The 15,609-nt window shown below is 35.1% G+C and overlaps 1 protein-coding gene across 16 annotated transcripts in view; it reads left to right on the top strand.

Moving 5' to 3' along the window:
* PICALM (phosphatidylinositol binding clathrin assembly protein) overlaps positions 1 to 15,609 on the top strand; it is a 113,146-nt gene that overhangs the window by 78,625 nt on the left and 18,912 nt on the right. For 3 of the 16 annotated variants that reach the window (XM_050755829.1, XM_050755825.1, XM_050755841.1), the window contains 7 exons: positions 1,067 to 1,216; positions 7,777 to 7,884; positions 9,431 to 9,562; positions 9,658 to 9,688; positions 10,496 to 10,595; positions 13,927 to 13,950; positions 15,337 to 15,396. In XM_050755829.1, the coding sequence (XP_050611786.1) occupies positions 1,067 to 1,216; positions 7,777 to 7,884; positions 9,431 to 9,562; positions 9,658 to 9,688; positions 10,496 to 10,595; positions 13,927 to 13,950; positions 15,337 to 15,396 (605 nt within the window). The remainder of the gene's footprint in view (positions 1 to 1,066; positions 1,217 to 7,776; positions 7,885 to 9,430; positions 9,563 to 9,657; positions 9,689 to 10,495; positions 10,596 to 13,926; positions 13,951 to 15,336; positions 15,397 to 15,609) is intronic. The other 13 variants (XM_050755830.1, XM_050755826.1, XM_050755833.1 and 10 more) reach the window with 7 other exon arrangements.

The raw sequence follows: 15,609 nt of genomic DNA, 5'->3' as shown, positions 1-15,609 counted from the left end.
CATAGTAAATGAGCTAGTCCTTAGGCCAGTGTTGCCTTCTTAATGTGCAATAATACAATCTTGAGAGTAAAATACAGTACCTTAGTAGTGTGAAGGTACCCCAGTATATTTTAGTGAAGGTCAAGAACTAAACTAGAACAGACAAGAAAGATTCTACTGTTTAGAATTACAGGAGTATCCGCTTATTTTTAATTATGTTACAAAGAAAAAAATATAATATTTTTGCTGCTTTTTATTTTTTTCTTTCCCCATTTAGTTAACTTTTTAAATCTTGAGAAGTAAAGAAAAATAGATTTCAGTCATTAGAATGATAATTATCTTGAATAAGGTATCAGTATAATATTTATCTGATTCTAGAATAACATTAGATAAAGTATTTGATAATGGTACATGTTTGATATCATTCTAGTAGGGAAACAACACTTTTGTTGTTCCTTTAGCAAATCATTTAAAGACTAAAGCTCTTAGATAGACATTCAAAGCTGTTGCTGATCTATTAAGTGGGCATTCTTTCATCTCTGTTCTTAATTATCTAAAATTCTTTTCCCCCATGCTTAGATTTTTTTCTTCATCTTTATTTTTTATTTTGAATATATTATCTGCATATGCCAGAAACAGCTTCTTACCCTTAATTTGTCATTACCCTCTTTTTTCTTTGAAAGTTTACTCACGACACACATACCTATTGTCGATATCAATTATTCAGGTAAACACAGCTGTACCACCGTGACCAACACACTCACCTAGGACAGGGAAGATTGGTGCGGGATGGGTGGCTCTTTATAGAAATATCTTGGTTATTATTCTCTTTTTTAACTACCTCACTATTGGCTTTCTGGTGTTAACAAATAAAATGATTTTTTTCTAAGGATTAATTTTAAAATATGTTAAATGCAATTCTTCCATCTTGTTAATTAGATATTTTTTGTTTTTGATAATTTAGATATTTAAGATGAATAAACAATAATATAGCTACTATTTTTCACTTTTCATCTTTTGACTAATTACAATACTAATTAATTTACTTCCTTTCTTCGTTTTGCTGTAATACATTTGGACTGCACAGATCCTTTCTCTGCTACTGTAGATGCTGTTGATGATGCCATTCCAAGCTTAAATCCTTTCCTCACAAAAAGTAGTGGTGATGTTCACCTTTCCATTTCTTCAGATGTATCCACTTTCACTACTAGGACACCTACTCATGAAATGTTTGTTGGTAAAGTACCATTTAACCTTTTTTTCCAATCAATGTTTATACTGCCTAACTATATTTTACGTGTCCATTAATTACTTTAAAAGCACTGCAATAATTACTTCAGATTTTAATATCAAATTCTAAAACTAACCAGCAATCATGTAGTGAGTTTTTTAAATTGACACTAGCATCTCAATTTTATTTATACGAACTTTTAGGAAAATTTCTCTTGATGTTGAACTCTTTTTTTTTTTTTTTTTTTTTTTTTTTTAGCATTTTGTTCTCTTATCATGTTACAATGCAGTACTCTAGCTGTCTAGTATCACATGCAGCTTCCTGTTTTAGTTTGGAGAACTGGTTGAAAAGTAACATCTCTTAAACTTACTTGTTCATATGTGTTTATATTTTTCTCTTTGTGCTTGGGAGAGAGGGTGGTTAATCACTCTTAGCAGCTATCTTTAATCTTTTGTTTCTCTTTTAGCTGTTGCATGTCATAGTTTTATATTGTCCAAAGTCTATGCATATCTTTTATCCCATTCTGAAGGATTTCACTTTATTGATAGTATGGAGATAAAAGTAGGAAGTATGTGTTCCATTTTAAATAGTAAAGCAGAAACACAACTTGACTTGGATATTCTGTAATTACAGTATAAAAAGGCAGAATTTCACACTGAGGTTATATAGGGAATAGTAAGTTTTAAAATATATACTGAAGCTGAAATAAATGTTTTTGAATTCTGCTGAAAAAGATGCTAACCCTGCTCCCCCCCAGCCCCAAAGACGATGAAACAACTTTTTTTTTTTTTTTGAGACAGTCTCGCTCTGTCGCCTAGGCTGGAGTGCAGTGGCACAATCTTGGCTCACTGCAAGCTCCGCCTCCCGGGTTCACACCATTCTCCTGCCTTAGCCTCCTGAGTAGCTGGGACTACAGGCGCCCGCCACCTCGCCCGGCTAATTTTTTGTATGTTTAGTAGAGATGGGGTTTCACCGTGTTGGCCAGGATGGTCTTAATCTCCTGACCTCTTGATCCGCTCGCCTCGGCCTCCCAAAGTGCTGGGATTATAGGCGTGAGCTACCATGCCTGGCAGACAATGAAACTTCTTTTGTTCGGTTCAGAGAAGCAGCTTAGGGTAATGTGAATTTAAATATTTCATTAAAACAGCATGCAGAAAGTCATCAGTATACCCTAAACAAATCGTGTGACCACATTCTAAATATTCTGTTAGATAAAAAATGAGTGAGGGGAAGGAAGTAGTAACTAGAAAGCGAGTTAGTAGAAGGAGAATAGACAAAGTTCCAAGTCAGGTCTTCTAAAAATATGACTAGTCTAATAGCTTAAAATACATATATACCCAAAGTGTGATAATTCATTGCAGTAATTCTTTCATGTCATTTTGATACAAAGTTGCCAACCCTTACTCTATAGGATTAAGAACAATCCAGAAAAACCAGAATAGCTATATATCTAGGCAGCTTCTGATCTTGACAGAGGGAAGACATTTGATACAATGATATGTGTAATAGGTAATAGTGTAATAGGTAGCTTGTCCTCATTGAAGCTTCAAGAACACTGAATTGTATGTCAAGGAGACTGAGTTGTGGTCTTAACTATGCTGCATATGTGATTGTCTGTGAAAGTGTCTAGGCTTGCTTTCTCACCTGTGAAACCACACATTAGAGGACAGGATCGTGTTGGCTAAAAAGCCAACTGCCTCATATTTCTTCTCTAATGAGATACAGTGTTGGGTTTTTCTTTTTAATTTATGCAAACAGAATAGTTTTTTAGAAGTACTTAATGGAGCCTTAAGTTCTTTTTTTAGTAAGTTGTCATTTGAAGAATGCCAAGTGCTTGGGCTCCCCCCATTTTTTGTTTTCTCAATTACCCATCCCACTCATAACTGTTCCTCCTCTTCTCTTTCTTTTTTCTACCTTCTCTTCTTCCTCTTATTCCTTGCCTGCCTCCCTAGCTGCTTCCCTGATTCTTTCCTTCCCCCTTCCCCTCTTTTTTTCCCTGTCCTTACTCCTTTCCTGTCTTCCTGTCTTGTGTGCCTTGTCAGAATTGTTTGTGTCACTTAAGTTTCTCCTAATACTACCTTTACGTGCCTAGTTTCTTCTACTGTAGCCGGCTCATTCGGAGCTAGATAACAGTATCTTTACAACTTATTTATGCAGGAAGGATTTTTTTTTTCCTTAAAATGAGTTTTTATAAACTTGGTAAGAAAAAATACACTTACTTGCTTTCAAAGAACACACTACTTTTTGCCTAACTGCATTTGCCTTAATTAAACACTTGGTGATTTTATGAATAGATGCTTATCATCTTCTTACTTTACTCCATTCTCAAACCTTAAATTTTCAGAAGCATATAAACGTTTTAATATTACAAGGTTATGGAATCTGAAGTTTTGTATAATCTATGTCTTTCCACATATATTCAAGGCCATTGTGGTAGCAGTAAAACCTCAAAGTCCAGCTGATATTTTCTGTGTGCATAGTAGTTATTACTGTAGTTAAGTTGGGATTAAAAAGAATGCTTGACACAACTAAAGAATTGAGGCTCTTGATCGCAAGAATTGGACAGGACTAAATATTTTTTTTTTTTTTTTTGAGACGGAGTCTCGCTCTGTCGCCCAGGCTGGAGTGCAGTGGCCGGATCTCAGCTCACTGCAAGCCATTCTCCTGCCTCAGCCTCCCAATTAGCTGGGACTACAGGCGCCCACCACCTCGCCTGGCTAGTTTTTTGTATTTTTTTTAGTAGAGACGGGGTTTCACCGTGTTAGCCAGGATGGTCTCGATCTCCCGACCTCGTGATCCGCCCGTCTCGGCCTCCCAAAGTGCTGGGATTACAGGACTAAATATTTTTTTAAATGGAATTTATTAGGGCGTTTGATGGTATGTGCTTGGAGCCTAGTGAACTTAGGTTTGAATTCTAGTTCTGCTTCATGAACTATGACTTTAAGCAAGTATTTAACCCTTTTAAGGCTACGCAAGTTAGGAAAATAGTGTCTTGCAGGATTATCATGAGCTTTACATACATGACTACGTAACATCTAGCACTTTGCTAGGCATATAAAAGTATCAAAACAACTACCACTAAAAACTATCTTGGGAGCTGGGTCCAGTAGCTGGTGCCCATAATTCCTGCTAATTAGGAGGCTGAGGCAGGAGGATAGCTTGAGGCCAGGAGTTTGAGGTCAGCCTGGGGAATATGCAAGACCCCATCTCTCAAAAAATTTTAAGAATTTAAAATTCTTGTATATGTGGACCACATCATGATTAGAATGTACTTCTTACCTAAATTATTATGTAGTCATCTTAAACATTGGTTTTTTTTCTTTATTGCTTTTAGATTTTAAAATTGCCAAAGATTATTCACTTTTTTTGGTCTAATAGCAATGAAAAGCTCAAGAAGTTCATAAAATTTGAGTTGTTTTTAATTAATTATATAGCAATAGTAAAAAAATGTCTTGTTCTACTTACTATTTTATGTAAGGTGAAATACTTGGGATTAAACTGAAAAACCCCTAATAAATTTTAGAATCAAACAAATGGGGGTTCGAGTCTTGGTTCTGACAGGCTTACTAAATCTTTGACCTTGGGTAAATTATGTAATCTCTCTTTGTTTCCTCATCTGTAAAACGGGGATAATAACTATGTCATAGGGTTTATGTGAGGTTTAAATAATACCCTGTTTATAAAGCCCTTGCATAGTGTTTAGTAGTGTTTAATAAATGGTAGTAGTTACTTTGACAAAAAAGTATGAGCCCTAATTTATTGTAAAACTACCACCAAAATCAATTCACAGTCCAACCAAGTTTTGTAAAAGGTATTTGGAATGCCTTTCTTTCCCCAAAGCTTGTTGATCTTGTACTTTTCAGTTAATTTATTACTGTCCTCTTGAGATTTGTCCTGCAGGGCAGTGGTTTCTAAATGATAAACTGTGGGTTGGTGCTGGTTAGTGAGAAAGTTTTCACTGAGCCTTGGTGAAATGGAAGAGTAAGCAGGACCTGTGTAATAATATCATAAAGTTAACCTTAACTCAGAGCTCAGCGCCTGCTCTTTTAAGCATGTGCGTGCTTGCGCGCGCGCGCGCGCGTGTGTGTGTGTGTGTGTGTGTGTGTGTATTTCTGTAAACTTTCCCTTTTAGAATAGTGATACTAGCTGGGTCTTTTTGTTTTAAATAACTTTTAAAAATTAAAAGTTGACAGTCCTGATAGTTTCACAAAAAGTTGATGATGTGCATTGAAATTAGATGTAAAACTCTAACCTTGTTGGCGTGTGTTTTTCAGGCATGCAATAATTACTTAAAAAATTGTTACTTTGGAAATAAACTGCTTGCCTCCATGATAACTATGTGACTTTAAGCAAATATTAAAAGCTGATTCGCTATTGCAATTTACTGATTTTTTTTAACTTTTTTCCTCTGTCTATAGAGGCTTTTAAAACTTGAGATACAAGTTCTGGGTTACTTTATAGTCTTTCTAACCTTTTATACTTTTAGGTAATTATGTTGTAATTTCACAGATTGGTACCTCTAGGCATTTGAGGAGATGGCTTCTCTTTTTACAGAAAATATTGAAGTCATTTCTGTGTGACTATAAAGGATAAGCTTATCTTTTATATCAATCATATTCTAGAAAGCTGAGGCAAAGTAGCAGGAGAAAATAGGAATTTGATATATTGGCCTAATTTTAAATTGTTGTTCCATATATAATCTAAAAGTTAGTGACATCATAGCCAAGATTGTTACCAGAATGATTTAAAGAACATTATCTGTACTACTAACACTCTGATAATAGCATGGGCATATAATTAAGCATGATAGATTTTTTTCTTGAGTAGATACATTCGCTTTTTATGTAAAGGTTAAGAGAACAACCAGTAGTAGTAAGCTGATGGCATAATTCCTAAACAGCTTGCACACTTAAAAATATTATTAAATTGGTAAGTCTAGGATTCTCAGATCGTTTTCATGAATAGTCAGGAGATTTATATACTAAATTATTTCGTATTTTGATAGTGTTTTGTGTTCTCATTGTATGACCAATGTCTTTGAGTTAATAGTAGTTTAAGGGTTATGTGATTATGGAACACGATCAAACTGGTACATTCTCTAAAAATGTGTGTGCTACGGAATAGTCATTATAGGATGTGTAAGATGCTACTTTAAAGTAGTATCATTAATGTGTATCAGCTTGTATGGTTCTTTGCTAATAACAAATTGTTGTTTCTGTCTTTGAGGAGCTTCTTGGACATCTCACCAAATCTTGTCCTACTTTTTACAGTTTTCTTTGAGATCAGTCTTTCTAGTACAACATACTTCATTGTACTTCTTTACATTCTGGTGTTTTACATTAAGAATTCACAGTGAGATTCTGACCCGAATAGAGGAGGGGAAGAGAGGGATCCTAAGTTTAGGACACCAAAAGTTTAACTTCTCCCTAATGGTGTAGTTGTTAACCTTCTAATATAGGTGGTTTTTGTTTGTTTCTTTGGTTTTTTATATTCTGACTCAGTAGAATTTAGAAAAGGAAGAGACCTTGGGAGCCTTATAACATTCCAAAAGGTGAAATAATTTCTTCTTTGTGATCCTTGCGAGGTTGCTGTTTATTTGGATATACTCAATGATTGAAAGTTCTCCAAATCACATGACAGCCCTAATATTTTTAGGTGATTTTAATTCTTTTCAGCCCTTAGACATTCAGAACCTTACTCAAATATAACCTCGCATAATTGGAAACCTTATATTTGTTAACTCTGTATAGGCTGATCTTAAAGACATGAGCTTATTATCTGTGTAATACCACTAGCATTAGTGTAATGCAGGCAAGAAAGAATAAGGTCTGTTAATGGTTTTGTGTTTCAAGAGTAGAGTCAGCTTAATTAGTATGCTTGAGTTTATGCTTGTCATCCCCACTATTGCAAGTACTAAGTTGAAGTTAGAGGGTGGTTGAGAGTTGAAAGTGGCATATCTTTTTTCTTTGATGTTTTAAAAGCACATGGATACAGATGGACATAAGGATTAGTGAGTTGCAACATTGAGAATCCCATCACTGAACTTAAGCTATTTAGCTTTTGATTAACTGTTGAAGGAAGGATGGAGAGAAATATGGAAAATGGGTAGGTGGGAGGGAGAAAAACTTTTATCTTGGGGATACTGAGAGGTTTCATACTTGTTTTTTAAGCACTACAGAATTCTTACTGCATTCTCAACTGATCCCTTACATTGCGTATGTATTTTGCTTCATGCAAAATCTTGTAATTTTAGATGTGTTTAGTTTTTTAAAGATTATCCTCATACAAAATTAAGGTAAAAGATACGCAAAGATTTCTGTAATGAAGCATATTTTCCATTCAGTGTCAGTTGCTTATTTGTTAATTTTGTCAGTAGGATGATTTTGTTAGAGAAAACCTAATCGCTGCAAAAAATGTGATATAGAAAACATCTTGCTTGAAGGATTGGCTTTGTTTTTGTTTGGGGAATTTACTGCATTTTCCATTCTATTGTCATCATTATTAAATAGTTGTAAATGTAGAGTTATTAAATAATTGAACTTTTTTTTCCATTTTGGTTTACCCAGGATTCACTCCTTCTCCAGTTGCACAGCCACACCCTTCAGCTGGCCTTAATGTGGACTTTGAATCTGTATTTGGAAATAAATCTACAAATGTTATTGTAGATTCTGGGGGTAAGGAAAAAAATTTTATTAAAAATATTATAGTGTCCTAATTTAGATTCTGTGTAAGGAAAAATAATGCTGCTTTTAAAATGTTTAAGTATATTAAGTTGGGGTAGCCAAAGAAATTGACCCATCCCCCCAAGCACTAGACGAGAACTTCAAGGAGCTGTTTAGTCATTATGCTTTTATTGGTGCCAGTTTAGACTTTGGGAACATTTTGTTAGTCCTAGAGCAAAATAAGAGAGAAAAAGAGATTTAGCTCTATAGAATGCTAAGTTGCTTGTGACTGTGTGTTGTGACTATGTTGTGCCTTTTTAGGCATGCAATTTTTACCTTTACTGAAATGAATAATAACAGTATTGTATCTTAATGTATGAAATTGGCTATGTTTGGAAACTAGAATAATATAACTTGTGGTACCTTGACTTGTTTAAATAATCTATTATAAATAATTAGAATGTATTAAATGATCAGGCCTGCGGGTACAGGAGCTTTTTATTGTTTTATATATGATTCTTATTATGATTCATTTGTCTTAAAGAAACTTTTTAGATCTGTAGAGCCAGGTTTCCACTTTGTGTTTTCATTAATACCTTGTTAATTTGAAGTGCCTGTAAAACTTTGACACTCATAATTTTGTTCTTACCCTGGGATGGCCTTTGATTTTGGTTAATAATTAACTTTTAGCCATTTAGAGAGAATATATTGAGATGTTCTTAATTTTATAACATATAATTAGTTATCCTCCAAAAACTAAGAAGCAAGCCTATAAAAAATATGTGTGGACTAAGAATTTATTTTTTCTGTGCACTAGTAGATTTATGGTAATATTTTTTTGCTGCATTAGATTTTAGTTTGTCTTGCCTGGGAAAGTGGAAAGAGAGACCAATCATTGTTATGAACTATCATCTTTGGTGACTTTCTTTTTCAAACTCTAATATTCCTAGATCATACTATTGAGTCCCATAGAGAGTTTGATTGGATTTTCTTTAATTTTCTATCCTTTGGTGAGGAAAACTTAAAGAAATTTGTTTTCATTTTTAAGAATTGTCCTCGTTTACTAGATGGGCTTATGCAATTACAGTATTTAGCAGTTTCTGAGATATAGTTCACTCTTACATTCTCTGCTTTTAAAAAAAGGTCTATAAAATCTTATTTCTTAATGCAAAAGGAACTTTTTTCAACGTTCCAGAGAGCTATTTTTTAACCTATGTTGCTTTAGATATGAGTCTTCAAAAAATTTTGCTGGGCAAGCAGGAGAATTACATTCCTTTTTTTCCCTTTTGTAATACTTCTCTCTTATCCCCTTTAACCCTAATGTAATTTTGTCATGAGATAAGAGATGATTTCTGTCAAAACAAATACAGCCTTCTCAGTCAGTTCACTGTGAAGTGGTAAATTTCTCCATTTTCCATTTAAAGACATTTACTGATGTCTATTTTTTGGATAACTTTTCCAGTGAACAAACAAGGAGAAAAGGCAAATACCTCCTTTAGAAAACCATAGCATCATAAAGTTCCTTACAAATTCTATTTCATCTGTTTGTAACTTTAAGGCTTTGATGAACTAGGTGGACTTCTCAAACCAACAGTTGCCTCTCAGAACCAGAGCCTTCCTGTTGCCAAACTCCCGCCTAACAAGTTAGTATCTGATGACTTGGATTCATCTTTAGCCAACCTTGTGGGCAGTAAGTAGTCTTTGGATACTTTAATCTTCTTTTATGTTGTTTTATTAAACTGAGTCTCGTGTTATAAAATGCTTTTTTTTTTTCTCCTTTACTAGATCTTGGCATCGGAAATGGAACCACTAAGAAGTGAGTGTTTAATACACACATTTTTTTCTCCATATGTTATTTAGAGGTTGATTTGACTTTTATCTCAAAAGCATGTATAGAGATGTCAAGTCTGCATCTTTTTTTTTTTTTTGGACACAGAGTCTCGCTCTGTTACCCAGGCTGGAGTTCGGTGGCGCAATCTCGGCCCACTGCAAGCTCTGCCTCCCGGGTTCACACCATTCTCCTGCCTCAGCCTCTCAAGTAGCTGGGACTACAGGCACCTGCCACCATGTCCAGCTAATTTTTTTGTATTTTTAGTAGAGACAGGGTTTCACCGTGTTAGCCAGGTTGGTCTCGATCTCCTGACCTCGTGATCCACCAGCCTCGACCTCCCAAAGTGCTGGGATTACAGGCCTGAGGCACCACATCCAGCTTTTTTTTTTTTTTTTTTTTTTTTTTTTTTTTTTTTTTAACAGAGTCTCGCTCCGTTGCCCAGGCTGGAGTGCAGTGGCGCTGTCTTGGCTTCCTGCAACCTCCACTGCCTGGGTTCAGGCAATTCTCCTGCCTCAGCCTCCCTAGTAGCTGGGATTACAGGCACGGGCCACCATGCCTGCCTAATTTTTGTATTTTTAGTAGAGATGGGATTTCACCATGTTGCCCAGGCTGATCTCGAATTCCTGACCTCAAGTGATTTGCCCACCTTGGCCTCCCATATTGCTGGGATTACAGGCGTGAGCCACCACACCCAGCCTAAAGTCTGTATCTTACTCTGTTCAATATACTTAGATAGTTAAGGAAACTTTATAATTAGAGACATTTAATATTCTCACTTATGTTTATTTAAAGTGATGTAAATTGGAGTCAACCAGGTGAAAAGAAGTTAACTGGAGGATCTAACTGGCAACCAAAAGTTGCACCAACAACTGCTTGGAATGCTGCAACAGTGGTGAGTTGAAGAAGCTTCTGATATACTAACACTTGAATAATTTAGTTAAATATGTAACATGAAAATGTTTTTAAAGTGATAGGCATAAATAGATTGTTACTGAGTTTAGAAGTGTAAGAAATTTGTATTTCTTTTAAAGGAAGCTGGTTGCCTATGTTTACTGGATATATTTTAGTGGCTACCAAGTATTTAAGGGTTACTTTGTGCCAGAGTTCATTCCAGTAAATACTAATGTTTTATTTTTGATAATTCTATTAATGTGTTAGTAACTATTATTATCCCCATTTTACAGATGAGGAAGTGGAGGCACAGAGTTATTAAGTAATGTGCTCAGGATCACAGAGATCTTAAATGATTAGTTGCATTTTTAGAACCTAGGCAGCCTAACTATAGAACATATGTCCTTAGTCACTACTCTATATTACTGACCTCAAATTTTTTATTTATTCTTCTAAAATATAAAATCTTCTGGTTTCATTATTGGTAAAGAAACTATACTTGCTTGGGTTTTGTCATGTAATTTATATATATGACAATATATTTGATAATTATATATATGTCATATAACTTATACAGTTGATTCTCATTATTTGTGGCAGTTAAGTATTTAAAGTCACTCCAAACACTGAATTAGTGAACACTGAACCCTTGCTAGGGGAAATACATACATATATGTATATGTCACATAGATGTTCCTTTTAGAAAACCTCATTCTAGTATATTCTATTTTCTTTATTTTGCGAAAGAGGAAATAAAGTTCAGAAGTGTTAAGTGACTTGCTTAAGGCTGTCGCACTAACTGGTGCCAGAGTTGGAATTTTAGCCCTGTCCAGCTGGCCCCAGAGTCAGAGTTTCTTGCAGTATGATGGACTCCCCATCCTCCTTCTCTATCCTCTGGTCTGGTCTGAGAGCTGAACCAAGGCAGAGCGTCCTTTGTTCCATCTCAGCTGGAAGTGAACTGTATTGGATGAATCAAATTTTTGCCACTCTGCAAATGAGCATGAATGGCCTGGAAAGCACCAGGAGTGTTGCTTTTTGGTGTCACAAAGTTTATCAGGTAGGTGAATTTGCAAATACGGAATCCATGGATAATGAGGATTAACTGTATTTTCTAATTAAATAATTAGCATCTAGTAATGAAGAGGTTTTAGCATGTTTTTAATTGCTGTAAGATATGGTAGACCCAGAATAGCTTTGTGGCTATTTTCCTGCCCTAGGCCAGTTTCTGTCTTACCAACCAACAAATTTTTGTCAAAGAAAACTCCTTCTTGTGGAAAAGTTTGAAGCATTCATTCTCCTGACAGTAGACTAGTAGCTGTGTTTTGATTACACGGGCTACACATTACTAAGAGCCATCCTATTACTGTTAGAGGCCTCTGTTGCCCTTACAGCCACTTCCAGAGCACTGCCCTGTTTTCCATGGGTTAATGATATGTTAAAATTAGTAGGACTGAGCTAAAAATAGTATGTTTGTAAAAATTTGTGCATTTTATTATATAGTTTAAGACTTAATAAATGGAAAGTAATATTGAGATTTAGCTACCTTTTTAAGGCAGTTATTTTTTGTTTTTATAGATAGTGTTCACTGCCATCACTAATTTTATTATTATTATTATTATTATTTTTATTTTTTATTTTTTTGAGACGGAGTCTCGCTCTGTTGCCCAGACTGGAGTGCAGTAGCCAGATCTCAGCTTACTGCAAGCTCCGCCTCCTGGGTTTACGCCATTCTCCTGCCTCAGCCTCCTGAGTAGCTGGGACTACAAGTGCTCGCCACCTCGCCCAGCTAGTTTTTTGTATTTTTTTAGTAGAGATGGGGTTTCACCGTGTTAGCCAGGCTGGTCTCAATCTCCTGACCTCGTGATCCGCCCGTCTCAGCCTCCCAAAGTGCTGGGATTATATGCTTGAGCCACCGTGCCCAGCTATTATTATTATTTTTTTTTTTTTTTTTTTTTTTTTGAGATGGAGTCTTGCTCTTTCGCCCAGACTAGAGTACAGTGGTGCGACCTCAGCTCACAGCAACCTCTGCCTCCCAGGTTCAAGTGATTCTCCTGCCTCAGCCTACAAGTAGCTGGGATTATAGGTGCCCACCACCATGCCCAGCTAATTTTTTTAGTTTTAGTAGAGATGGGGTTTCCTCATGCTGGCCAGGCTGGTCTTGAACTCCTGACCTTAAGCGATCCGTCCACCTCAGCCTCCCAGAGGGCTGGGGTTACAGACGTGAGCCACCACGCCCAGACTACCATCAATGATTTTAAAACTTTGCATTTAAGTAGTTTAGATTTTTATACACACAAATACACAATCTTAAACCTGTAAATGTTGCTCACTTGAGGGAATTGGAGCATGTATCACCCCACTTTTAAAGATTTTTTTCCCCCTAAATGCAAAGCAGTTGAAAAGCAGTTTTAAGTTGACATCCATCTCTTTGAGTCTGAATCCATTCTTCTTCCCACTATAACACACCTCATCGACTAGGGTATGGTAGGAGTTTAGAGTAGTGGATTTTATGATCTCATGTGTGAATTATGACATTGATGATGTATGAGGAATGATATAAATACCAATGCTACTATTAAAATATAATGAATATTTTCTGAAGTTAGTATTAATCTATATGAAATATTAGGAGTTCATAGATAGCACTTAAGACTGACTACTAAAATGTAATAGGTATTTAGTCCTGTGGAATTTGTATTTAAGTTGATAACAGTCTTTATCTTGCTGTGTTATGTATGGTAATGTGTATCAATGCTAAAATATTTGTATGTATTTTATGGAGTTTTCTTTTTAATGCCTAATGTTTGGGGCTGATAATGTGATTCACTACTTAAGATAAACTGCTGCTTTGGACATTTCTTTACATTTCTAACCTTTTTATTAATCCTTAAACACTGTCAAGGTTTTTCAGTGTTTTTTTAATTTAACACAAATTCATTGGAATTTTATTAAAATGAATATTATACTACAAATTATTTTAATTAGTGCTTGTTTTTTTTTTGTGGTAAACATCTGGTACAGCCCTGTTTATGGGATGCCCAGAATTTTGCACTATTGACACTATTGATAGAATTGATGTTTTAATGATACTTGTAATCAGTAAACTATTTTTTATATAAAGAGATGAGGCCAAAGACTACAGTTCCCTTGTCAACCTTGATAGTGTTTTAGTATAGATGTTCTTTCATTAGATACTGGAAATACAAGGGATTTTAGGTAGTTAGTGAATGTACATGTGAACTAAAATGCTCTCTGTGTATTTTCTGTTGTGTAAGTACTTGTTCTAATCCAGTGTTATTGCATTATGTAATTGTTCTCCCTGGGAAAAACAGAATGGCATGCATTTTCCACAATACGTAAGTGACCAAAAACGAGCCTTTTTGCAATAAATTGGCATGCTATTAACCACTGCTGTAGCAGAATCTCATAACCTTTCAGCTATTGTTTTCACATTCAGATTTTCAATGTGCCAGAAATTCTTCCTAGCATCTACTGATTTCATGGGTGTGTTGCAGAATTGATTCTGATGGTGGCATGGGAAATACCAATTTTTTTTCTTGCTTAATATTCCGCCATTTGCTGCCAGATGGCTGGGTGTCTGTGTGTGTATCTGTGCTGCCACTATGCACTTGATGACTTCTGAATGAAGGGAAATGTTGATTGTGGTAATGTTTAAAATAACAACTGCATGAAATCTTACAGGCTTCTGCTCTTCTTGGCAGTTTGTCTACTGCTCTTGCAGATCTTGGTTTTTAAGTAGGGAGAGACCAGTAAGCCCTACACGCTCACCCAAATACTAAACTTAGAACTGTTCACTTTAGTGGTTTTTTTTTTTAAAGTTATACTTCATTTAATTTCTCCATGCATATGTTCAAATTGCCATATAATTTCAGTTATTTTATGTTTTAGCAGTGTTATTGGTCTTTCACCTTTATTCAATTTCAGTTTTCATTATGAGAAACACACACAGGAAATGTTGTTAAGACAGCAACTATATCTAAAATGATTCTGTTCTCAAATTTTATGTTTACAGATAATCAAAGTAGTAGGAAGAGGGGAACTTAAACATCGTAGTGGTAGATGGTTCTTTTAAACATGAAAGCATGAACTGACCTAATTGATTGTTCCTCTTAAATAATTTTTGGAATAAATTAGAAAGCTAACATATATACTTTATATAAGAACTATGGTTCATAGAAATAGTCATACTCAATAGTAGTTTGAAACCTTTGGAGTTCTTTGAAAAGAGTGAGTAAGATACTTAGAAACTAACTTTTTGGAAGATCAGGTTATTGATTGATTGGAGATCTTCACTTTTTTTTTCTTTGAATGCTAAAGCAATCAGGTACCTAAGTAAGAAAACATTCAATAATACTTTTTCTGGGTAAACATTTTTTATGATAGTGATAGGCTTTAAATTTTACAACTATTTAGAACTATTTAAGATACTTTTTTAAATCTAAAGATTTTTAAAGCTGTAAAAAGCATGATGAAATCTTAGATCACTGCTGTATCTAAGTTTAAGTGGTATATTTTTCCTTCTAATAAGTCTGCTTTTCTGCTAATTTCAGGACACTTTTTTTCACTGACCATTAATTGACAGTTCTTAATGATCACAAGTGTCACTTACTCACAGCTGTCTTAGCAATTCTTTTTAGTGGAACTACAGCTACTAATTCCTTGAACTCAGTTGACACACATGAGTTATACTTTCTTGTTTATTTTTCCTTTCACTATGTTAGGCACCCCCTGTAATGGCCTATCCTGCTACTACACCAACAGGCATGATAGGATATGGAATTGTAAGTATTTTCCCAGATACAGCTTTTGGAAAAAATATTGATTCATATGTAATATGCTTTTATTACAGTTTAACCTAAAAATGAATTTAGTGCTCCTCGTACACCTAGCCCTAGTGCTTAACGCAGTAGAACCATAGCATTGGTTTCATAAGCGTGTCTAGATTATAATCATTATACAAGAGATCTTATGCATTAATGTTCATAGTATTACTT

This window comes from Macaca thibetana, chromosome 14 (assembly GCF_024542745.1).
Source record: "Macaca thibetana thibetana isolate TM-01 chromosome 14, ASM2454274v1, whole genome shotgun sequence".
NCBI classification, from domain to species: domain Eukaryota; kingdom Metazoa; phylum Chordata; class Mammalia; order Primates; family Cercopithecidae; genus Macaca; species Macaca thibetana.
Note: the sequence above shows the minus strand (reverse complement) of the source record. Positions and strands in the feature narration are given on the sequence as shown.